A 22,281-nucleotide genomic window follows, 5' to 3' on the forward strand; every position below is an offset into this window, starting at 1 on the left:
AGAGATACCGGGATAGTCAGTTTTTTGTCACTGTGACCAAAAAACCTGACAAGAACAATCTAGAGGAGGGAAGGTTTACTTTGGTTCATGGCTTCAGAGAATTCAGTTCAGCAGATTCCACTGCCCCAGCCTCAGGTGAGGCAGAACATCCTGGCAGAAGGGCTGGGAAGAGGATGAATCCTGCCCCTCACCCTACACCCCAGGGCCTGCTTCCTCCAACCACTTCCTCCTGCCTCCCAGCATCCTTGGATTAATCCATGATGGTGAGGTCAGAGCCTTTGTGACCCAGTCACTGCCTAAGAGGCCCAGCCTGAACCTTGCTGCCAGGGACCGTGCTTCCAGCTCAAGGCTTTGGGGACACACTGTAGACCCAAACCATGACATGGTCCTTCCTCCTGAGGGTGCTCAGCTTCCTTTATTCATTTCAGAGAAGAAGAGGAAGACAAGATGTTGGAAGCCATGATCAAGAAGAAAGGTGAGGCTGGGCCTGATGGGCACACTTGTAACCCTCAGCTCCTTGGGAAGCTGAAACAGGAGGATCTCAAGTTCAAGGCCAGCCTGGGCAACTTAGACCCCGTCTCAAAATAAAATTAAGCCATGCATGGGGGTGCACACCTGTAATCCCAGGTGCTTGGGAGGTTTGAGGCCAGCCTTAGCAACTTCACAAGGTCCTAAGCAACTTATCGAGACCCTGTCTCAAAATAAAAAATAGAAGGCTGTGGGTGTGGCTCAGTGGTTAAGCGCCTCTGGGTTCAATCCCTGGTACCAAACATTTTTTAAAAACTTAAAAGGGGTGGGGTGTAGCCGTGGTAGAGCTGCTTGCCTCACATGCACAGGCCCGGGATTTGATCCCAGTGCTGCAAGAATGAGACAAATAGTAAAGGAGGAAGGTGAAGCCTGTCCCCAGGGGAGGACAGTTCTGGTTCTGGGCCTCTTCCCTCTTCAACTCCTGCTTTCAGCCTGGGGGTGGAAGGAGAGGGGCGGGTGGAGCAGGTGCAGTCCAGCAGGAGCCGGTGTGCAGACTCTGTCTCTATTGAGGCCGCTGGAGCAAGGTAGGCCAGCCGACAGCCAGAAGCCACACGGAGGGCTGGTGTGTGGGGGACAGTTCCAGCCCCAGGATGGGTTGCCCTTGGGTGTCTCCTTCCTGGTCTGCAAGCTGGTGGTGTGGGGTGTGTGGGCCCAGATGGTGGCGCCCGCTCAGCATCAGACAGTGCCTGGAACGGCAGGAAGCCTGGGCCTGCAAGCTGGTCTGGGTTTGGTCTTAGCTCCACCAGCCGCTCACTGTCCCCACTTGGGCTGGAGTCAGGCTGCTTGGATGCAGTCCAAGCTCTGACATGGATGCGTTGGGTGACGCGTAGCCTTTCTGAATCTGCAGACCGGGGTACCAAGCGCTGCCTCCCTGGCACTGCTGAGGATCACAGGGGGAGCAGGTGGGGAGCCCTTAGCCTGGGACCTGGCACCCACAAAAGCTCAGCTGGGATTGGCTCATCTCAGAGGCTAAAACTCGGAGCTGGGAGAGGTCATTTCCGGAGTTTCCTCTCGCTCTGAGTGTTGGTGCTTGTGTTGCAGCCCACAGAGTCGTGCGCCCATGTAGCTGAAGTGACAGGGCACCCAGATTGTTCTTGTGGTCCTTGCCAAGACACCGGGCAAGGAGGATCCCTAACCTGTAGGGAGTAAGGGAAGCCTGGGATGGTGAAGTGACTGCTCAGTTTCACACAGGCTGGTGGGGGCCGTCCTGCTAGCCACACACCTGGCCAGTGACACAAGCCACTCACCCCAGCCTGTCCCGGAGGGACTCCCTCGAGTCAAATCTTTCCCTTTCTCTGCTCAGAGTTCCAGAGGGAGGCTGAACCCGAGGGCAAGAAAAAGGGGAAGTTCAAGACCATGAAGATGCTGAAGCTGCTGGGAAATAAGCGTGACACAAAGAGCAAGTCCCCTGGGGACAAGAGCTGACAGGGAGGGAAGCTGCTGGGACGGTCTCCTCCTGGATCCTCACGGGCTGGAGGGAGCCCCCTGCTGCCGTGGATCAGTCAAGGGGGAGGTGACTCAAGGGGAGGGTGTCTCTGGGTGAGCCTCCCCCACTGAGGTCTCCGTCTGTCTGGGCCAGAGTTTCCCTCCCTCTTCTCTGCACTCCAGACAGCTGTGACCCAGCCCCGCCCAGTCAGATCTGAGGATGCCAGATGCTGTGACAGACCCAAAGGCAAGCAGGGACTCCAGTCCAGGGAGGGGCAGTGGCCACGCACACCCACCCGCTCGCTCCATGGTCCCTGCCGTGGCGGGGCAGCTCCTCGGCCTCCCCTCTCTTCTCTGTAGGCGCTGGCCTAGCTCTGCCCCGCTAACGGGCCGAAGCGGGACGGGCTGTGCTGGCCTCCTCCTGCCCAGCCTGAGTCTGTCTTTCTGTCCAGTGCAGGTGCCCAGAATCTCATGTCACCTTGCTCAGGAGCTCTATTTATCAAGTCTGCAGTTAAGTTCAAATGAGTTACTGAGTGGTCTGTGCTGGGCAGATCCCACCTCCTCTGCCTCCGAGTTCTAGGAGATTCTCCCTCACCTCCCCTGTTCTGTGGGAAGACTTACTTCCCAGACGCCACAGTGCCCTGGTGGCCATGCTGGGGCAGGTGGGTGCTCCTGTTAGCTGCCCCAGTGCCGAGTCCCCTGGACATGGCCTCTGGAGGCCACCCAGTCAGAGCTCTGGTCCCGTGCATCAGCCTAGGGAGGGTGCTCCAGGTAGGTGCTAACCTGATTGAGGCTTCCTCCCCACCCAGGGCCTGGGGCCCGCTCCCCTCTGTGGTCATCACCCGTCTGTCTCCTTTGTTGTCTGTCCTCTCCCGGACTCATTCCCACTTGAGGACTGTGGGAGGGGACAAGTGATGGTGATGTCACTTTTGCCCAGGGAATGTGCCTGGCAGCTCTTGGTCAAAACACTGTGTCATAAGCTCTGGGGGCCTCCAGGCCCCCTCCTCCATGCCCCTGGGGGACAAGATCGCACTGTATTAACTTGGGGACATTCCTCAACAACATTCAATGGGGACAGCCTCAGGCCATGGCCACATTTGCCTTCTTGTCTGCCTCTTCCCCACTTCCATGGCCAGGTATTTCTGCCTGCCTTGGAGGGTCTGGGACCATGCTAAGGTTGTCCACTGAGTGGGACCTTGGCCTGCATTGCCTGCCCCTGGGCGGGATTCCCTTCCTCTCCACACCTGGGCAGCCTCTGGCAGTCTCTTGCTGAATGTGCCTGTTGACCTTGGGCTGAGGTCACCACCTTAAGGCCTTTCAGGAACCAGGCAGGTAACACACTTGACCTGGGTTGGGTGTAGGTAGACTGGGAGGACTCTGCCAGCATTAGGGCCCCTCACTGTAGTCCACTGTAGCCTGTGGGAATGTACGTGGACCCAGGGTTGCCAAATCTTTTCCATTTTTCAAAAGAAACTGGGGATTCAGATTTCGTATGTGTGTGATTTGTGAACGCCCGGTCTGAACTTGTTGGGCTGGCCTGAATTTGCCCTGGTTCTGTTTTGCTGCCTCTGGGTCATGTGACGGTGGCCTGTGAGTGGAGGTACTGTCCTACTGCAGCTTCTGCTCTGGGCTCTTGTGGGTGTGGACACAGGCTTCCCATGAGGGTTCCTGATCCTACTCTTGGTTGGCTGCTGCACAGCCATGTTTATTCTGCACACAAAACATGGGTTGTGTGACGTGATAGGATTATGATTCCTTCGAGGTGTGGGGGACAGCAGGTAGGGTTTTTTTTTGTGGGGGGTTTAGGAAAAGACAGAACACTAGAGGAGGAGACCTGTGAGTGTCAGGAGCCCAAGGTGTGGGACTAATATGCTGTGTTTCCAGGCCAGGGTGTGCTTTCCTGTCAGGTGACTGTTAAGCCACCCTTCAGCCCAGGACCAGCCACATGCAGGAACAGAGCTGAGGCCGTGGGCGCACAAGGAGACATGGTGCATGCTACAGCTGGAACCCCAAAGCCAGGCGCACTGTCAGCGTGGGTCCCTCTCACCCCTGTGTGCTGCTGCTCTGGTCTGTATTTAGACCTAAAGTAACTTTTAATCCTGAGAAGGCTGTTCACTAGTTAAAATGCCCTTGAACCTTATTTTTCACAAGGGATGATGAAGCCTCACGCCGTCTATTGAGATCATTAACTGAAGTTCACCTGCCATGGCTACTGGCCATAGGGTACTCAAGAGTGTGAGTCCCATTTCCTCTTGAAATGTGCAAAACAGGCAACTAGAAACCGTCCATGTTGGACAAAGTCTAACTCTGTGCAAATAAGCATTATCCCTGTGAAAACAAGGTGGTACGTGTAATGACCCACGTTAAATGTGTTTTATTGGCCAATTAATCACTGTTGTTAAATATTTGCCCAAGGCTTTAAGTCATCAAATAAGTAGATCCTAAGACAGACGGGAGGGAAGGCTCGTCTTCATCCCCAAGTCTAGAAACTAACTGAGCAGGACACGGGAGTTGGAGGTGGTGGGAAGAGAGCCACAGATGCCCTCAGACGCACTTCCAAGGTGGTGAGCCTTGGGCCTTAACTGTTGCTGTGTCTGGGACTCTTTCCCCAGAAGACTTGAAGCCCTGTCATTGGGTGGCTCTGAGACCCCACCAGTGGTCCCCAGCATCCCTGAGCAGCATCTGCAGTCTATGACAGTGCCATGCTGGGCAGCCATCTGACATGAGTGGCTGGCCTGGATGACACTGGTTGGCACAGGGGCGGGCTGCGGCGGTCCAGTGTGAGCTGCCCTGCCGTCTCTAAGTGGTGGCAAGAGCCTCCCTAAGTTCCTCAGTCCTTCTGCAGTCAATGTCTTCCATTTCCCGTAGTTTCTGCAAAGGGCAGCAGGGGAAGTTGGTATCAGGGTTAGGAACTTGAGGAGCATCAGGATGAGTTGTGGCTCAACTCCCGAGTCTCTCAGTGCCGGCTGGGGTTTCTCCTCACTCTGACTCCGCGTTCTGGGCCCGCCCCTCCCCTCTTTCCTGGTTCCTCCTACCTGGGAGATTTCAGCCAGGATGATTCCTTGGTACTTCTTGCCCTGCCCCAGGGCCTCCATGGCATCCAGGAATTCCTTCCTCTCCTGGACTTCCTTCACAACTAGACAGAGGAAAAGGGGTGTCAGGGCAGGGGGCTCTATGAAGGGGGTGTAGTGGGGGAGGAGTGGTCCTGCCCCTGCCCTAGTGGCTCACGTTCTTCAAAGCGGTCCGGCTCAGGAGCTGGGTCCTGCTGCCGCACAGGGGCTGCCTTTCTTTTCCATTCTGCCGGGTCCTTCCCAGTGGCAAGGATAGTTTGGAGTCTTTGCTTCTCCTTTTCCAGATCTCCTGTAGGGCCCCCAAATGGCCTAGTTGAGGCATAAAGCTCTCTCCGGTTGCATGTCCAGGGGGTCATCGAGCTGCAGCCTGTCTGGCAAGGGACAGGTGTGCAGACCCAGCAGCCTCCCTCCTGGGTGCTCCTGAGCTTGTCAAGTTGAGATAGTCTCCAAACACCCCCCCACCCCGTCCCCAGCCAAAGTGGGTGGCTTCCAACTCACTGGTGGCTCGAGGCTTGAACTGCTCACGGCTGTAGGCCCCGTTGGCTCGGCACATGCTGGCAGGCCGGAGGCGAGACGGGGCTACCAGGGTGGGAGGCAGGTGGGTGGCTGGTGGCAGCTGTTTGGAAGGTGAGCCTTGCTGGCTGGATGTCGGATTGCACTGTAGGGGCAAAGGGTCTCCTCCTGGGGGTGGAAGGGTCTCATGGCTTTTTTTTTTTTTTTTCCTTCATCTTACTAGTCAAATGGTGCAGCAGAATCTTCTTATCCCCACTAAGCCCACCCCTCTACAATGAGCAGTGGGAACAATTTGGTGGTCTCTTTGCTTTTTGATGCTTATATAAACATGCTCAAAGATGTGTGCATATATTTTTTATGTGCACATAAGATTCTTTTTTCAAACACTGGATCATATTGTATAATAGTCAGTAACAGTCCCTTTTCACATAACCATTTAATGTGGACATCTTTCCAGAAAAATCTGTTTATATATAACTTATTTTTTATAGCTATATACTAGTCATTAGAATGGTTACCTTATTTATTCAGTTATCTCCTAGTTTTGGAAGTTCAACTTGTTTCCAGGTTTTCTGTTGGTTGGTTTTTTACTACTACAAACAATGCTGCAATAAACACTCTGTACACTGCATCTTTGTCCTGCTGTTTTTATTTCTGTTTTCTCTTTGCTTGGTCCACGGACTAGTGGGAACAGTTTGGATGGTAATAGACACAAATGCCACCTGCTATACATCCCCCCTGTTGCCCCATGCCTGGGCTCCTCCCCCAGGCTATCCAAGTGTCTCTCCTATCTGGTCATTGGGCCCCTTCTCTTCTCCACCCCATTTTTTTTTTTTTAGTTGTAGATGGACAGCATGCCTTTATTTTATTTATTTTTCTGTGGTGCTGAGGATTGAACCCAGTGCCTCACACGTGCTAGACAAGTGCTCTACTGCTGAGCCACAACCCCAGCCTAGTTGGAGGGTTCTGAGAAAAAGACATGCCCTCTGTGGGCTGCTGTTGAAAATCTGAAGCCCAGGGCTGAGGGCAGGGGAGGAAGGACAGCTGGGAGCCACTCAGGTAGTGTGCAGCCATGGCGGCCAGCGAGAAGGTGGGAGGGTTGAAGGTCGCGTAGAAAGGGCGGATGTGGGGTTTGGGAGAAAGGGGAGTCAAGGATAACTCCCAAAACTGCAAGGACAGACCTTCCCTTCCCAGGCCCTCTACCCAGGGCTCTAGCCTCTACATGCCTTTTTCTTTTTCCTGAAGAAATGCTGATTCCCAGCATGTCCTTCACACCTCCCACTCTCCAGTTCAACCTCTTCCTTTGGCCCCTTCTCAACAAATAATTCTGGCCTTCCAGTGAGGGGAGGGATTTGTGGCTTGCAGCAGTATTTGAACTAAGGCTCAAAGCAACTGGTAGGATTTGGTTAAGAGAAGAAACGTAGGGGAGGAACTCCAAGAGAAGCCAGGCTCAACACCCAGACTTGAAGGCAAATTTTTAAAAATAAAACATCTAAGGAAAACGAGGCTGCTAGGCAAAGTAGTCGCTTGTGTTGTCCAACCACTGATGTAACCAGCAGTTCAGTACGAATCATGCACCTGCCCCAGGTGCTGGGTTACTGTGCTGAGCAAAGGAGACAGTCTTTGGTATGACAGTATTGACTTTCAGTGGGACTTCTAGCACATTCTCTATGGTTATGCTAACAGGAGACACCACACTATCAGACTGCTGCATGTGGAGGTTATATGACTGAAACATGTGATGGCACTAGCCTTTTGCAGTCTGAGTTGTCCTTGTCCACAATGAGGAAGGAGATCTGACCCCTGACTTGGTGAACAGAGCTTCCCTGTCCATATTTGCCCCTGACATTCCTCTTTGCTTGTGGGGGGGATTGGGTGCCCTCGTCATCTTTAGAGAAGGCGACAGTTTTGGTAGATCAAGCAAAATTCTGCAAGCTTGGACCTTCTGGCATGTCCCCCCACCTCTCCCCAGGAGAGCTGTACCCATCAGCTATATCCCCAGCCCTTTTTATTTTGAGAGGGTCTTGCTAAATTGTTCAGGCTGGCCTTGAATTTGATCCTCCTGCCTCAGACATGCAGACTGCAGACACTCCAGTGCTGAGGCTGTTGTGGATGGGAAGGGAGTCTTGCTTAGGCCACAGTTTCTTAGGAAGGTCAGTGACAGCCTGCCTGTAGGGGGCTTATTGTGCCTGTCAAAAGTAGCAAAGGCCACACAAAAGGTCAATTCCCAAGGACTAGGGGTCAGGAATACTATGTATTCAATTTTTTTTTTCCTTTTAAAATGAGATTCTATCCCTCTTAACATGGAGGAGCTTTAAAAATGTGGCCCCAAGCCAGGTGTGGTGGTGCATGGAATCCCAGCAACTCAGGAGACTGAGGCAGGAGAATCACAAATCTGAAGCCAGCCTCAGTGACTTTGTGAGACTCTGGTTTCAGTCCCCAATACTGGGGGTGAGGAGGAAGGGGGAGTGTCCCCAATCCCTCCACCCAGGAAGCTTCTGTGGACTGAACACCTCTTACTTCTCATAGTGTCCGTGAGGTAGCGCTGCTGGAAGCTGGTTAGTTTGGATTCCTTCATCATCTCTGCAAAATAAAGCACTTGCATGAGGCTGAGCTGCAGCAGATGATTTCACTGTATACTGCAACTGTATCTCCTCCTAGTCCATTCTGCACTGCACTCTCCCTCTTTCTTTTTATGTTCATTTAATTTTTTTTTAATTGTAGCTGGACACAACACCATTATTTTATTTATCTTTATGTGGTGCTGGGGATCGAACCCAGGGCCTGGCATGTGCTAGGCAGATGCTCTACTGCTGAGCCCCCGCCCCCTCCCTTTCTTGCTCCATTTTCTTCTCTTGTGGTACTGGGGATTGAACCCTGGGCTCTTCTACCACTGAGCTGCATCCCTGCTTTTACTTTTATTTTTTTTCATATTTATTTTTTAGTTACAGGTGGACACGATGTCTTTATTTTACTTTTTGTGGTGCTGAGAATTGAACCCAGTGCCTCACACATGCTAGGTGAGCACTCTACCTCTGAGCCACAACCCCAGCCCCTGTTTTTATTTTTGAAATAGGGTCTTGTTAAATTGTCCAAGGCTGCCCTCAACCTACAATCCTCCTGCCTCAGCCACTTGAGGGCTGGGATTACAGGTGTGTGGTACCATGCTTGGCTATGGATGTTTTTTGTTTGTTTGTTTTGTTTTTTAATTTGTTTCAGTACTGGAGATTGAACCCAGGGCTTGTGTATTCCAGACAAGGGCTCTACTACTGAGCTACATCTCCAGGCAATGGCTAAGTTTTGTGTGTGTGGTACACACACCTGTGTGCACATGCTAGGGATCAAAACCAGGGCCTCGTGCATACTAAGCACACGCCCTACCACTGAACTACACCCTAGTCCTAAATTTTATTTATTATTTATTATGCTACTAAACTCTTAGCTCTATAAGAGCAAGAATTTTTTTACAGCTTTTTTTTTTTTTAACTGCTATATCCCCAGCATCTAGAACAGTGCTCAAAGTACAGAGTAGGCTTAAACATTTTTTTGTTGTGGAGTAAATGAATGAATACTTATTCGATCATGTGTCAGGGGCTGGAGCTACAATTGTGAGCAGAAACTGACCACTCCCTGCCTGATGGAATCTACTATCTAGAGGTGTAGATGGGACACTAAATATCTAGCTATAGGTTGTGCTGAACCCAGTGTAGGGAGATTGGGTTCTGATAGACCCAACCTGATCTTTTATTAAAATTGGGAGCCATTTTGCCACAAAGCCATGAAAAGATAATTTCAGCTTTACTATAAATTACTGCAAATTCTGAACCTGCTTGGAATGCCTGCCCGTGCCTTGAACTCACCCATGCCTGACTCTCTGACCAGATAGCAGCCCTCTCTGAAACTTTAGTGACACCTCATAAATATTGGCCTTCCCTGGCCAGACAACGACCCTCTCTGAGGCTCTAATGGTCCTCATAAATTCTGATGTTGGGGCCAGCAAAAAAAAAAAAAGTAAACTACCATTAGTGTGATGCTTGTCAGAGTTCTGTTATCTGTAACCCCCCTTTGTGTAACTTTCTGGGCTATAAAGCTGGGCTGTAGGAAAGGTGGGGTGCTGTCTTGTTCCCGCCGTTTTGGGAGGGAGAAGCAGCAGAAATAATAAGCTTGCTTTAATTTGATTTTAATTGGAGTCAGTGGTCTTTTCTTGTGTCCTGGTCTAACAGTTCTTTGAGGGCACTTAACCACTGGTCCCACTATGGTGGTATGGGGAGGAGATAAGGATTCCTGGGGAACACTGAGAGTGGGAGGTAAAGAATGCATAGAAATAAACTACTCCAAAATTCTTATTTTTTTGACTTTTAGCTCCTGGTCAGCAGTAGCACACTGAACCTTTCTGAACCCCAGGATCCTTGTTCGTAAGAGAATAGCCACTGTGTCCCCAGCCACAGGTCATGTAGAGTAGAGGAGAACAGAGTTACACAGGGTAACTGCTACTACTGCTCCCCCACCTGTGTCCTCTTAACACACTCACCTTTGAGCAGCTTTCGGGTCTCTGGGGTATAAGCGGTCGACTTGGGGCAGCGCCAGAACGCTGTTTCTTTGGTCACTGCCTCCATTCTGTTCTGTGAGGCCATGCCAGGGCCTAGAAGAGAAAGACACACGCAGACCCTCCCAGTTTCCCAGTCCCAATCTCTGCTCCTTCACCCCCACCCTCTGGGAGTGGGGTCAACTGGGACACCCAAGTTAATACTGCGACAGGGCCGATCCCCTAACCTCCACCCAAGCTAGATAACAGAGCCCCTATCCTGACCCCTGGTGCCTGCGAAAGGTGAATCCCCTCGGGAGGACACATCTTTAACATAGCGGAGGTCCCCATTGGGTGACAGGATAAAACTGAAACCTCACTCTATTGTTAGGCCCCCGCTGGTGTCCCCTCCTCATGCAGAGCGGCTGGCGGGCTCCAAGTGACCACCGCTCTCGCGCGGGCGCCAGGCACAAAAGCTGCGGAATTCCAGGCACCAGCGCCGTAGCCAGCGGCTCTGGTTACTATGGTAACCAGCAGGCCGAGCGGCGCGTGCGCATTTCTGCCGCGCCTCCGGCTTCCCGGAAGTGGTTTCCTCGGGGTCACGGCGCAGGCGCAGGCGCAGGATACGCTGGTAACACGCTGGTCGGAGGGTCGCTCCCTGTGGTTCTGCGCGCGGGTCAGGACAGGGGGACCGGGTTACTGAAGCAAAGGGCGTCATGTCAGACAACGAGGACAAGTGAGTGCGGGAGTGGAACGGCCTTCGCTGGAACCTCGGGAGGGACGGGTGAGGCGGGGCCTGGACGAAGGCGGGTGGCGAACCTGGCATCGCGCGGTGTGTCGAGGGGCCGGCACTGGAGCGTGCACCCGCCCGAAGCTGGGCAGCGACGGAGTGGAGCAGCGGGAAAGCTGAGTTCCAGCAGACTGCACCGAGCAGTGCACCACTGTGTCGTGGGTGGAATTAATATATTGAGATGAATTAAGTGGACCCCCGCTCTCCAGGCGCTCCCTTTCTGGAAGAGGGACAGACCCATAGGCAGACCCTGCGGGGTCGTAGCAGTGGAAATAGCAAATGAGAGGCCTCCAGAGGATGGTGTGTGCGCAGGGACCGGGTGATGTAGCAGAGGTAGTGAGAAGTGGGTTTAAATTCTGGATTTTTTTGGTACCGGGGATTGAACTCAGGGGCACTTGACCACCGACCCACATCCCCAGCCCTATTTTGTATTTTATTTAGAGACAGGGTCTCATCGAGTTGTTTAGCACCTCGCCATTGCTGAGGCTGGCTTTGAACTCACGATCCTCCTGCCCCAGCCTCCCAAGCCCCTGGGATGATAGGCGTGCGCCACCGCACCCTGCGGGTGGGGGCGGGGGAGGAATTGATACTGAGGATCGATCCCAGGGGCTCTACTGCTAAGCCACATCCCCACTCCTTTTTTTAAAAAAAATATTTATCTTTTAGTTATAGGTGGACGCAATATCTTTATTTTATGTGGTGCTGAGGATTTGAACCCAGTGCCTCACACATGCTAAGTGAGCACTCTACCTCTGAGCCACAACCCCAGCCCCCAACTCCTTTTTTAATTTGAGACAGAACCTCACTAAATTACCAAGGTTCTTCTGAGTTGTTGAGCCTGGCCTCAAGTCTGTGATCCTCCTGTTTCAGTCTCCCGAGTCTCTAGGATCATAGGCATATACCACTATGACCAGCTTGTAGTAAGATTATGATAGAAGGGAGAGAGAGAGAAATTGGGGATAGTGAAGTTGGACAGCTTTGTCACAGATTTTGCACCAAGAGAGCACTTGGAATTAGGATTGTGGAAGGGAGGAAAAAGAAAAGAAAGGTGGGTTTTGTTGTGGGGTTTTGGGGATTTTGTTTGTTTTGTTTTGGTATTGGGGATGGAACCCCAGGGCTTCATGCATGCTGTACACACTACCACTGAACTGTATTCCCCAGTTTCAAATAAGTTTTTTGTTTTGTTTTGTTTTTTTAAGATGGGGATATAGCTGGGTGCAGCGTCGTATGCCTATAATCCTAGTGACTTGGGAGGCTGAAACAGGAGGATCACAAAATCAAAGACAGCCTCAGCAACTTAGCAAGACCCTGTCTCTAAATAAGATATTTAAAAAAAAAAAAAGGCTGGGAATGTGGCCCAGGGGTTGCACCTGGGTTCAATTCCAGGTCCAAAAAAAAAAAAAGATGAGGAAATAACTATGTTTAAATGTAATTCAGTAGAGAAGGAAACAGTGATGATGAATGAGTCTTAGCAAAATTTGGGGGACCCATGGGGTAAGATTGAAGGAGTAAAATGAGACAAAAGTTTGATTTGATCATCAAGTAGATAGTTATCAAATGCCACCTACAGATCAGCTAAGATATTCAGATCTCTGACTCTTTGACTTTTTTTTTTTTATGGTACCAGGGATTGGACACAGTGGTGCTTAACCACTGAGCCCATCATCCCCAGCCTTTTTTTTTTTTTTTTTTTTTTTTTGAGACAGGGTCTTACTAGGTTGCTTACAGTCTTAAGTTGCTGAGGTTTGCTTCAAACCTGTGATTCTCCTGCCTCAGCTTCCCGAGCCACTGGGATTACAGATGTGCACCTCAGTCCCTGGCTCTGCTTCTTTGATTCTGATAAGGCTCTAAGTGACTGATCTCTTTTCCTGAACAGTTTCGATGGTGATGACTTTGATGATGTGGAGGAGGATGAAGGGCTAGATGACTTGGAGAATGCTGAGGAGGTGAGTATTCAGCCTTAGGCTCCTACCTCTGCAGCTCAGCTGCCAGATGGCAAGGCAGGTGATAATTGTCTAATTGTTCTTACTCTTCTTTGTGGTCCAGGATACTGCCATAGTCATTCCCAGTTGAAGTGTTTCAGTCCTGGGTAGCAGAGTGATCCTGTGGGGCCCATTTGGTCTATAGCCCCAAACTAATAGTTGAAACATCGCTGTCATTTATTCACAAATGTGCTGAATATTTATTATCTGACAGGTGCTGTGCAAGTTGGGTCTCTATAGGGAGCATGAGGGCAAGTGGCCTGGGATAAGGCTGCATAGGTAAGCAGGGCCAAGATCAGGCAGGATTTTGGAGCCTAATGCCAGTAGGAAGCCAAGTTTTGAGCTAGGACTGGCACGATCCAGTTTTTATTTTAGAATGCAACATTCTGGGCTGGGTGTGGTAGCTCACACATGTAATCCCAGCAGCTCAGAAGGTTGAGGCAAGAGGATCATAAATTCAAGAGCGAGGTGCTAAGTAACTCAGTGAGACCCTGTCTCTGAATATTTAAAAATACAAAATAGGGCTGGGGATGTGGCTCAGTAGTCTAATGCCTCTGAGTTTAATCCCTAGTACCAAAAAAAAAAAAAAAAAAAAAAAGGGAATGCAACATTCTGACTTCAAGAAGAGTGAGAAGTGGGGCTGGGGATGTGGCTCAGTGGTAGAGTGCTTGCCTGACACACATGAGGCCCTAGGTTCAATCCCTGTACCCAGATAAATAAACAAAAAAAAACAAAACAAAAATTCCAAGAGTAAGGAGTGTGTTAGGGACAAGAGAGAAAGACCAATCAGGGACCTCCAGGTGAGTGGCCCAGGGATTAGATGTGGGTGCTGGTAGAGTAAGTGATGAGAAGACAGAAGAGAGATTATAGTGAGTTGGATCTGAAGCTGAGAAAGTCAGATGCCTCCCAGTTTTCCGACTGGAGCAGCTAGATGGATGGATTGCCAGTTTTGAGGATAAAAAATTTCTTTCCTGTAAGATTGAGGGAGAGAGAAGAGCTGCATGTCTCCTGGAGAGAGATCCCTCAATTTTTTTTCAGGCTGGAAGCCGAAGCCCTTCTGTTTGTATTTTCTTTCTCTGCCCGACACTCTCAGGTACCCTTCTGTTCACTTGAGTCAGAAGCTTTCTCTACCCTTTGGTCCTCTTTCTGTCCCTGTTCTTTTGATTGTGTCTCCTAGATGTGCTCTGTCCTGCCTGTCTCTCCACTCCTGGTGCCTTAGCCTGGCTGAAATGTCACTCTTCATTTGCTTCCTGGCAGGAGACTGTGGCCGGCCACCCTGCCTAGTGCTGCTCTGCTTGCTGTCCTGTTACCATCATGTTTTTATCTGCCTGTGGGATTGATCACTACTGGGCCCCTCAGTGGTCTCTCTGCTTCTGCTCTTGGCCCTATATCATGTTCTCAACAGAGTACACAGAGCTTTCCTTTTATCTGTTCATTTAAAATTTTTTTATTTTTGGTACTGGGGTGCCGCAGTCTGGCTGGGCACAAAATACCCCAGCTGCCACGAGGCACTTTAGGTTCAAAACAGGAACTCCTTTATTCGGAAATCCCTCCTCTGACACTTCCGGCACTTCCCCAACCAATGCGAACTCTCCAGGAATCCTTGCGAGAACTCCAAAGTAGCGGGCGAGTCGGATAGCAGGGGTCTAATATACAATTGAATACACAGCCTAACATAACCATCATCATCTCAATGGCTTGCTGGCGTCACCTCTCACCTCTCAACTACTCCGTTCTGGCAAAAATGCCATGTATCACTCGGCTGTGGCTCTCAGCACTGGGGATTGAACCCAGGGGTGCTTTACCACTCACTACATCCCCAGCCATTTTTCTCTTTTATTTTGGTATAGGGTCTCACTGAGTTGCTTAGGGCTTCACTAAGTGGATGAGGCTGGCCTCAGATCCTGTTGTCTCCGCCTCCCGAGTTGCTGGGATTATGGGCATGCACCACCTTGCCCAATCATCAGTAGCTCTTCAGTGTGTGAATGTATGACTCTTCCTGCGCCACCCTGACTTGACCCACTGGCTCAGTGTCCCTATCTGAAAGAGAGGTGTTTTTGCCTAGCTTTCTGCTTAGGGTGTGCTTATGGACTTCTTATAGGGCAACCAGTCTGGTCCTAGAAGTTTTTTGTTTCACTCCCTTTTGGTTGAGGAACTGGGCTTTGGAATACCACTTATAATTCCTCTTCTTTATTACTGGGTCTGAAATTTTGGCAATGTTAGCTGACTCTCCAGACCTCTGGAATGGGGACTGTAATTCCTACCTCATAAGGTTGGTATGGAGATTAACGAGGTACTAGCAGTAGCATGGCCCTTGGCATCCAGTAAGCATTAATGGTGTTGGTCATCATTCACCCTCCCCCCACTCAAGGAAGGTACCCTGAAGTTTTCCTTTTTTGTCTTGGTGTCCAGGAGGGCCAGGAGAATGTCGAGATCCTTCCTTCTGGGGAGCGACCGCAGGCCAACCAGAAGCGAATCACCACCCCATACATGACCAAGTATGAGCGAGCCCGAGTGCTGGGCACCCGAGCTCTTCAGATTGCGTAAGTGTGGCCCCTTCACTGTCTTCTCCATCAGGTGGGCCACAGTGAGTGCTCCTGCTATCGATCCTGCCCAGCCTGGCACTCGGAAACAAACCCTCCCTGCTCTCAGATCTGAACAAAAGTAGTGCTGCCCCTGCATGCCAGGCATTGTGCTGGACTCATCCCTCAGAAGCTGTAATCCAATAGGAGAGCATGAGAAGTAATGAGAAGTCAAATAACATTGTAGGAGGAAAATAATGAACAACAGTTAGAGGATGTCTGTTAGGTTGTGAAGCAAAACAAGAGTGTGAATTCAGAGCCCTAGACGATTGATTGGGTACCAGTAGTCAGGAGGGCTGCCCCAGCACCCTTGGGACTTAGCAGGTCCTTTTTTTCCCTGCCTGGTGTTGGGGCTCAGACCCAGGGCCTGTGCATTTAACTGGTTCTTTATTCAAGGGAGATCATAGCCCAGAATAGTGACGGGCTTTAGGGACTTGACAGTTAGCCGCCTTTCCTTCTTTCCCAAGTTTAGAAGAACAAGATCCAAGGAGAGTCAGTAGCTGGGTGGAGAGCAGGCTGTGACCTAATGAGCACAGCGGTGCAGGCCTCCCTGTGCCTCTGATGTCTCAGCCACATGGAGAACAGACCAGTGGCATCTTCTGCTGGCAGGTGACTTTGAGCAAGCAGGCCTCTTGAAGAGGCTGGGCACAGGCCTTTTTCCCCAGGCTTACCTGGGCTTGAGTAAGGGAGGGGACAGTGTGAGGTCAGTAGTGTTAGTGGTACTCTAATGTCATGCACTGGGATATGTGAGAAAAGGAAAGGAATCCCTACGCCAAGCTTCTGACAGGCTAGTGCAGGGGGTTGTGGGAGTCTGGAGGGGGGCGGGCTCAAGGAAGGAATCAGGCCAGGAGGCAAAGCAGGGCCTGTGTGCTGAGGAGTGGTGATGCTGTCTAGCACTAGACATTTTTTTTTTAAGCAATATCTTTATTTTATTTTTATGTGGTGCTGAGGATTGAACCCAGTGCCTCATGCGTGCTAGACGAGCACTCTACCACTGAGCCACAACCCCAGCCCCTAGCACTGGACTTTTCTTTCCTCCAGTCCGGTGACCACCTGTGACCTCCCTGTCTACATTGATAAAGGTTTTTAGGGGAAGGCAATATTCTTACCTGTTTCTCAACAAAAGCCCCCCTACCAGGCTGATCGCACTGCTTGATTTTCTAAGTGAGATGAGAAACGTACATTCAGTGCAATATCTTTTGGTTCCGTTGGAATCAGATCCTCCAGGCCTGCACTACCAATTATGGTAGCCTCTAGTTCCATGTGGCCATTTAAGTTTAGTAAAATAAAATAAGAAGTTTGGTTTCTGTCTCACTGGCCACATTACCAGGTAGTTAGCAGCCCTGGGTGGCTGGTGGCCGCCCCAAGGGAAGCACGGATCCATTTCCCTTGTGGAAGCTGCTCTGCAGGGCATACTCCTCCAGGCTAAAATGAACTAGCAGGAAGAATATTTCCTAATTTTTTTCAAACAAATAGACTCTAAAGATGTGCAGTCAGTCAGCTCTTCGACACTGAGAAACTGCCAGCGCCTGTTAGGGAGGTGAAGATGTTAAGGATGTGACTTCCAGCCTGCTGGGTGTTTCTGTAGGAGAGCTGGACCTGTGCGAGGACCTAGGCAGAACTCAGGGCAGAAATGGGTGGTACTTTAGAAGGGGTACAGAAAAGGAAAGGGGGGGCCCTTGAAGGGTTTAGGGTGCATGCCCATTTCTGCAGGGATGCATAAAGGGAGGTGGGTTTGTGGGTACCCCAGGTGCAGGAAGTGGCACAAGTAAAGGTCCAGTTAGAGACAGGTGGCTATGTGTTCTGGTGGCGGGTGGCCTGGGCACAACACTGTAAAAGATGCCCTAGAGCCCAAGTGACACTGGCATTCATCTGGTGGGCAGTGTGGAGCACTTCAAAGTGTTGAAGCCACCGTCTAGATCACTCCCAAGTCCGAGTGTCTTGGTTTTCTTTGGGAGCAAGGCATGGTCCAGCATGGAGCACTCTGTGTTGCTCCTTGCAGTTAAGGGATAAGACACCATCTGGTGCCCTTGGACAGACAGGCTTGTGACCTTGCACTCAGGTGCTGAAGTTTCCATTTGGTTCATTAGCACCACCTGGTGGCTGGTGAAGTTGCTCATACTCTCTTCCTAAACAGGGGACATGTGTGTATGCGGAGGCTGCAGTGAGATATAGATTACTTACGGGTCCACCCTAGTTTGCAAATTGTGGGCTTATGGTGGGCACTGGATAATGAATGGACTTGAGTTATTCATATCTTGAAAGGGAGAAGGTACAGGAAGGTCAGGACAAGCATTTTGCTACATTCTTTAAAGCTTTATATTTTGGAGACATTTGTTGAATTTTTTTTCTTGGTATTAGGGATTGAACCCAGAGCCTCACTCATGCTAAGGACATGCTCCTACTGAGCCACATACCCAGCCCTTTTTATTTTTTATTTTGAAGAGTGCCTTGGTAAGTTTCCCAGGGTGTCCTGGAACTTGCGATCCTCCTGCTTTGGCCTCTCCAGTAGCTGGAGTTTTAGGCTCGCTTCCTGCCCCTGGCTAAATACTTATTGAGAGAGGATATAGGGAAAGTTAAGCTTGGTTTCTGTCCTTGAGAAATATTTAAGCTTTTGAAAGTAACAGAAATCAGAATGTTTAATGATAAAATTAGTAATTGGCGGGCTGATTATCAGACTAATTTGGGTATCTTTGTGAATGCAGATTCTCAGACCCCTTTATGAGAGATCCTGTTCAGAGGGTCTGGAGAAGGACCCTGGAGCCTGTATTTTTAGCATGCTCTCCTAGTAATTCTGGATCCATTAGTGTCAATTCAAGCTGGAATAATTAAGATGGACTTCCTGGAAGAGGCAGTAGCCTAGACTCAGTTTTCCCCTGTTTGTGTTTGGAGCCTGTGCTCTGGGCCAGGCAGTAACTGGGGCCTGTCCTGTCCTCCCTGTGGGGAATCACGAGTCCTGGGCCACCAGCCGCTCACGGTCTGTTGTGGACAGTGCTCCAGCGAGAAGAGAGAAGCACATGTGCACTGAGTGGGGTGCTGGAGGTGCAGTGGGCATTTCCAGGAAGTGTTCTGGCTCCCATGTTGGCATGCAGAGAAGGGGCTTGAGGAGGACTCAGAACAGAAACAGTGTGAATGTCCAGGGGCCTTAACTGTAGTCTGCTGGTCATTTGGCTCGCAGCTGTGGAGGCAGGGAGGTCCCAGAGCATGGCTCCACATTGGGCGGGCCTTGTGCTGCATCCTCACCTGGCGGAGGGCGTCCTGTGGTGGGACAGCTAGTGTGCTGGCTAGCTCAGGGCTCTTCCTCTTATTTGTTTCATTTTTTTGTGGTGCTGGGGACTGAACCCAGGGCCTTGTGCATGCGAGTCAAGCACTATACCAGCTGAGCCAGAGCCCCAGCCCTCTTTTCTCTTGTAAAGTCACTAATGCCATCCATCATGGGGCCCACCCTCATGACTTCATCTAACACTAACTACCTTCTAAAGGTTCCACCTCTAGATACCATTGACATATGAATTTGGGGGACACTTTCAAGCCATAGCACCAGGGAACTGTAGTAGTTGGTATGGCTTGAACGTGGGGCAAACTTGGGGAAGTGGCCTAAGAAGGGCTTGAAAAGTTAACAGGGAATAGACTGACTTCTGGCCTAGTGGCCATGGGGAGTCCAGACAGGCTGGGAGCGGATGAGTGTCTGTGGAGGCTGGGAGGAGCCAAGCTGAAGAGCGGCGAATGCTAGAGCAGGAAAACGGGGCCGGGCACAGAGGCAGGGCCGTGGTGCTGGCTGGGGTGGTCAGGGTAGAGTGCACTTCTGGGTGGCATTTTCTGCCATGGCCGCAGAACTGGGGTCTGCAGTAGGAGCAGGCAAGTTTCTTGGTGGGGGACTGACATGATGATTGTCATGTGGCCTAGTAATAAAAGCTCACACTTGTCACATGGAGAGCATGTGGGGCTCAAATGTTGGCTCTGCCACTTCCTGGCTGTGTGAACTTGGGCAAGTTACTGTCCTCTCTGTGCCTCAGTTTCACTGTCAGTAAAATGAAAATCAAAATAGTGCTCACCTCCCATGAGATAGTATGTGAAAGGAGCGGGCAGCAGCAGCTGGTGCGTAGTGAGCCCTCACCCAGGCGGGGGTCATTTCCTTCGTCTTGCAGTGGGGATACTGAGATCTGGAGGGAAGTTAAGTGACTTGCCTGTGGACCATTTACATGTGCACGTTGGAGTCCATCTGCTGAGTCCCGTTCTCTTCCCTCAGTGGGCAGCCTCTGGCAGTGCCCTGTCCGCCACTCCCCACCGCACCTGCCTACCTAGAAAGTGACCTTGCTAGGTGAGGGCCAGGATGCTGGTCCCGCCCTTGCTGCCCACTGGGCCCTTCCCCCTGTGCCTGCCATCTCTCCCGACACCTGTCCTGTGCCTGCAGGATGTGTGCCCCCGTGATGGTGGAGCTGGAGGGGGAGACAGACCCCTTGCTCATCGCCATGAAGGAGCTCAAGTAAGTCGCCCAGGCAGGCCCCTCTCAGGCTTCCCTGGCGGGGCAGTTGGTGCTTGTTCCCAGGATCCGGGGTCCATTCAGAGTCAGCCTACCAGGAGGGAGGAGGGAGAGGGAAGAGGGGACCAGCTGAGAGGAGGGCGTCACTGAGACATGGACCTCGACACTGTTCCTTCTGCTGCAGCGCTGGAGTCACCATCTCTCATGTACTGTGACTTCTCCCCTGCCACAGGGCCCGAAAGATCCCCATCATCATTCGCCGCTACCTGCCCGATGGGAGCTATGAAGACTGGGGGGTGGACGAGCTCATCATCAGCGACTGAGCTGGAGCCTCCTGACCTGGCCACACCCCGTCTCTGTTCCCATTTTATACGTGTAAATAATAAACTGTTCCACCTCTCGCCCCGCTCCTCTAGCTGTGTGATGCCACCTCGTGCTTCTTCCCCATTCCCACCCTGCTACCGGGAGCCCACACTCAGCACTTACCAGTGGCCCTGGGACTGTCAGCCCTTGGCCCCTGTGGCTCCCCCACATCCCTCCCTCCATCTCCCAGTTCACCAGAGCAAAGGCGGCTGCAGGGGAGATACCTCAGCTGCCTTCCCAGAGACAGACGAGTCTTTGTGCCCAGGGAGCTGGTTGCCAGGGAAACCCCCAATTTCCTTTCCAGTGGGGACTGGCTGCAGGGGCTTCTCCCTTCTCAGGAGTATCACAGAGCAGGTCTCATCAAGCCACCCATTGTTTCCTAAGGACCTGCCTGGAGCTCTTATCGAGGTCGGATCCCCTTTCAGGAGAGCGCCCCAGCAGGAAGCTTGGGGTTGCGGCTCTCCACCCTCCTGCGCAGCCCCGCAGGGCAAGTCAGCAGCTGGAGCAAGGGCCGAGCACCTGTTCATCCTCCCCACTCTGTCCTACTTCTCAGGCCACTGCCCTTCGTGGCGCATCTCTGACCTGCCACACCTGTGCCCTGCCCTTCCGCTGCTGTAAGATGCCCTTCCCTCTGGGGGGCTCCTGGTCCTCTGGCCTGCGCAGGGATGGCTTCAGCTGGAGCTGGGGCATCCTTTCCTTGGCCTAGGTACCAGCGGGGCTGCTGCTCTTCTCCCCGGTGCTCACCCTGGCCCGGAGGCCCTGTCACCTGGCTCCCCAGTTCTGGGAGTAAGGAGAAAGGGTACAGCACACCCACACAGACAGGAGTAGGCAGGAGGGGAGATCGGGTCCCTGAAGCTTCCAGCCCAGCCTCCCTTCTACTGCCAGCTGTCTTCCCGGAAGAGGAGGAGCCCGGCTCCCTCACCTCTGTAAGAGGCAGGGCCCCCACTATTGCGCCCAGGTTGGAAGGATGAGTGACCACAAGTGTGGGCGGGATGTTTTCTGCTCTGGAGAAGGGTTAACTCAGGGAGGGTGGACTTCGCACCCCTGCCACCCTCCTCCAAGCCCATGGAATCCTTTAATCAAGTTGGGTGCTGAAATTTCAGCTCTGAAATGCCGCCTTTGTGCCGGCATCCAGGCGGCCGCCCCGGAGTGCGGGGGTCACTTTCTTGGCCCCATTTCTCTAAATGGTCTCTTTGTTCCCTGCTGGGCCGCTCAGTATCAGATGTGATTAAAGGGAGATGAGGTTTGGGCGGGAGAGGAGGAGAGTTAACCCTTTGGGGAAAGGGCTAAAGGAAGTGGGAGGAAAGGGTGTTTTCTCTTTCCTCCCCCTCCCCCTTCCCATTCTCTTCTTTGAGGAGACCCTTGTTATTCCGCTGGCCGGGCCAAGGTTTGACTTCTGGAGTATGAAGTCACCTGCCGCCACTATTGGCTCTGTGCTTTCTTGGGGTTTGAGCACATCCTTGCCAGAAACACCTGGATCCTGCTCTCCTTACAGAGGGAGCTCCTGCCATTCCAAGGCCCAAACATGCCCAGAGCCTTTGGTCTATGGGCTGTGTACAGTCAGGTCTTTTGGCTTTTGTGAGTCATTACCCTCCCACAACTCAGGTCATTTCCCAGCCAGTCTCCCAAGGCTCAGGGTCCTGGGGATGGTGTCAGCCTCTCCATGTGCTCCTCCAGCTCCATATCCACAACCCCCACCAAGATCAGGAGCCGTGAAGACTGGAAATGGACAAGTGTCCTATCTTTGAATAAAGGGGAAGGGTTGAGTTTTAAAATGAGCATCTAAGTTTAGTCCCGAAGGGTACCTGACAGAATTCTAGAACGGATGGTCACACGCCTGAGCCCTCAGATCACGCTGCAGGAATCCGGGGGCTGGCCTAGGGTTCTTTTTTCTTTTTTTTTTTTTTCCCCAGAACCAGGATGGACCCGGGGCCTTGCATACGTAGGCAAGTGCTCTACACTGAACTACAGGATAGTATCTAAGGTCAATCCTGTCACATCAGTTTCTTTTTCCCAGTG

At 51.6% G+C, this 22,281-nt stretch overlaps 3 protein-coding genes across 5 annotated transcripts in view; 2 read left to right on the forward strand and 1 right to left on the reverse strand.

Moving 5' to 3' along the window:
* Window positions 1-6,166, forward strand: part of Micall1 (MICAL like 1) — a 29,735-nt gene extending 23,569 nt beyond the window's left edge. The window contains exons 15-16 of the mRNA XM_046429187.2: window positions 429-475; window positions 1,832-6,166. Of these exons, the coding sequence (XP_046285143.1) occupies window positions 429-475; window positions 1,832-1,953 (169 nt within the window). The 3' untranslated portion in view covers window positions 1,954-6,166. The remainder of the gene's footprint in view (window positions 1-428; window positions 476-1,831) is intronic.
* Window positions 397-10,619, reverse strand: CUNH22orf23 (chromosome unknown C22orf23 homolog). Of its 3 annotated transcripts, XM_058574326.1 has the most exons (8): window positions 10,443-10,606; window positions 10,069-10,179; window positions 8,058-8,120; window positions 5,523-5,705; window positions 5,182-5,313; window positions 4,989-5,089; window positions 616-691; window positions 397-525 (listed from the first exon to the last, which is right to left on the reverse strand). In XM_058574326.1, exons 2-7 carry the CDS (start codon window positions 10,169-10,171, stop codon window positions 662-664), a joined length of 612 nt encoding a protein of 203 aa, XP_058430309.1. In that variant the 5' UTR covers window positions 10,172-10,179; window positions 10,443-10,606; the 3' UTR covers window positions 397-525; window positions 616-661. The 3 variants fall into 3 exon arrangements, with proteins under 3 accessions (XP_058430309.1, XP_046285146.1, XP_046285145.1); XM_046429190.2 differs by lacking the exons at window positions 397-525; window positions 616-691 and adding an exon at window positions 4,305-4,824 and having other exon boundaries at window positions 10,443-10,601; XM_046429189.2 differs by lacking the exons at window positions 397-525; window positions 616-691 and having other exon boundaries at window positions 4,305-5,089; window positions 10,443-10,619.
* Window positions 10,620-10,638: 19 nt separating this feature from the next.
* Window positions 10,639-20,300, forward strand: Polr2f (RNA polymerase II, I and III subunit F). The gene is made up of 5 exons (XM_046429191.2): window positions 10,639-10,798; window positions 12,729-12,798; window positions 15,247-15,377; window positions 19,831-19,902; window positions 20,132-20,300. The coding sequence occupies exons 1-5, from the start codon at window positions 10,779-10,781 to the stop codon at window positions 20,220-20,222; spliced, it is 384 nt and encodes a 127-aa protein (XP_046285147.1). The 5' UTR covers window positions 10,639-10,778; the 3' UTR covers window positions 20,223-20,300.
* Window positions 20,301-22,281: the final 1,981 nt, after the last annotated feature.

This window comes from Marmota monax, unplaced genomic scaffold, assembly GCF_021218885.2.
Source record: "Marmota monax isolate L192 unplaced genomic scaffold, Marmota_monax_Labrador192_F-V1.1 WCK01_AAM20220418_F8-fsc00051, whole genome shotgun sequence".
In the NCBI taxonomy this organism is placed as follows: domain Eukaryota; kingdom Metazoa; phylum Chordata; class Mammalia; order Rodentia; family Sciuridae; genus Marmota; species Marmota monax.

Bases quoted from the DNA above. Each gene is read 5' to 3' on its own strand.
- Polr2f (XM_046429191.2), top strand. From the start codon at position 10,779: ATGTCAGACAACGAGGACAA. The intron at 10,799-12,728 runs GTGAGTGCGGGA...TTTCCTGAACAG, and splicing joins ATGTCAGACAACGAGGACAA to TTTCGATGGTGATGACTTTG. The intron at 19,903-20,131 runs GTAAGTCGCCCA...CCCCTGCCACAG, and splicing joins ATCGCCATGAAGGAGCTCAA to GGCCCGAAAGATCCCCATCA.
- CUNH22orf23 (XM_046429189.2), bottom strand. From the start codon at position 10,171: ATGGCCTCACAGAACAGAATGGAGGCAGTGACCAAAGAAACAGCGTTC. The intron at 8,121-10,068 runs GTGAGTGTGTTA...TTTATTTTGCAG, and splicing joins GACCCGAAAGCTGCTCAAAG to AGATGATGAAGGAATCCAAA. The intron at 5,314-5,522 runs GTGAGTTGGAAG...GGGGCCCTACAG, and splicing joins GTTCAAGCCTCGAGCCACCA to GAGATCTGGAAAAGGAGAAG.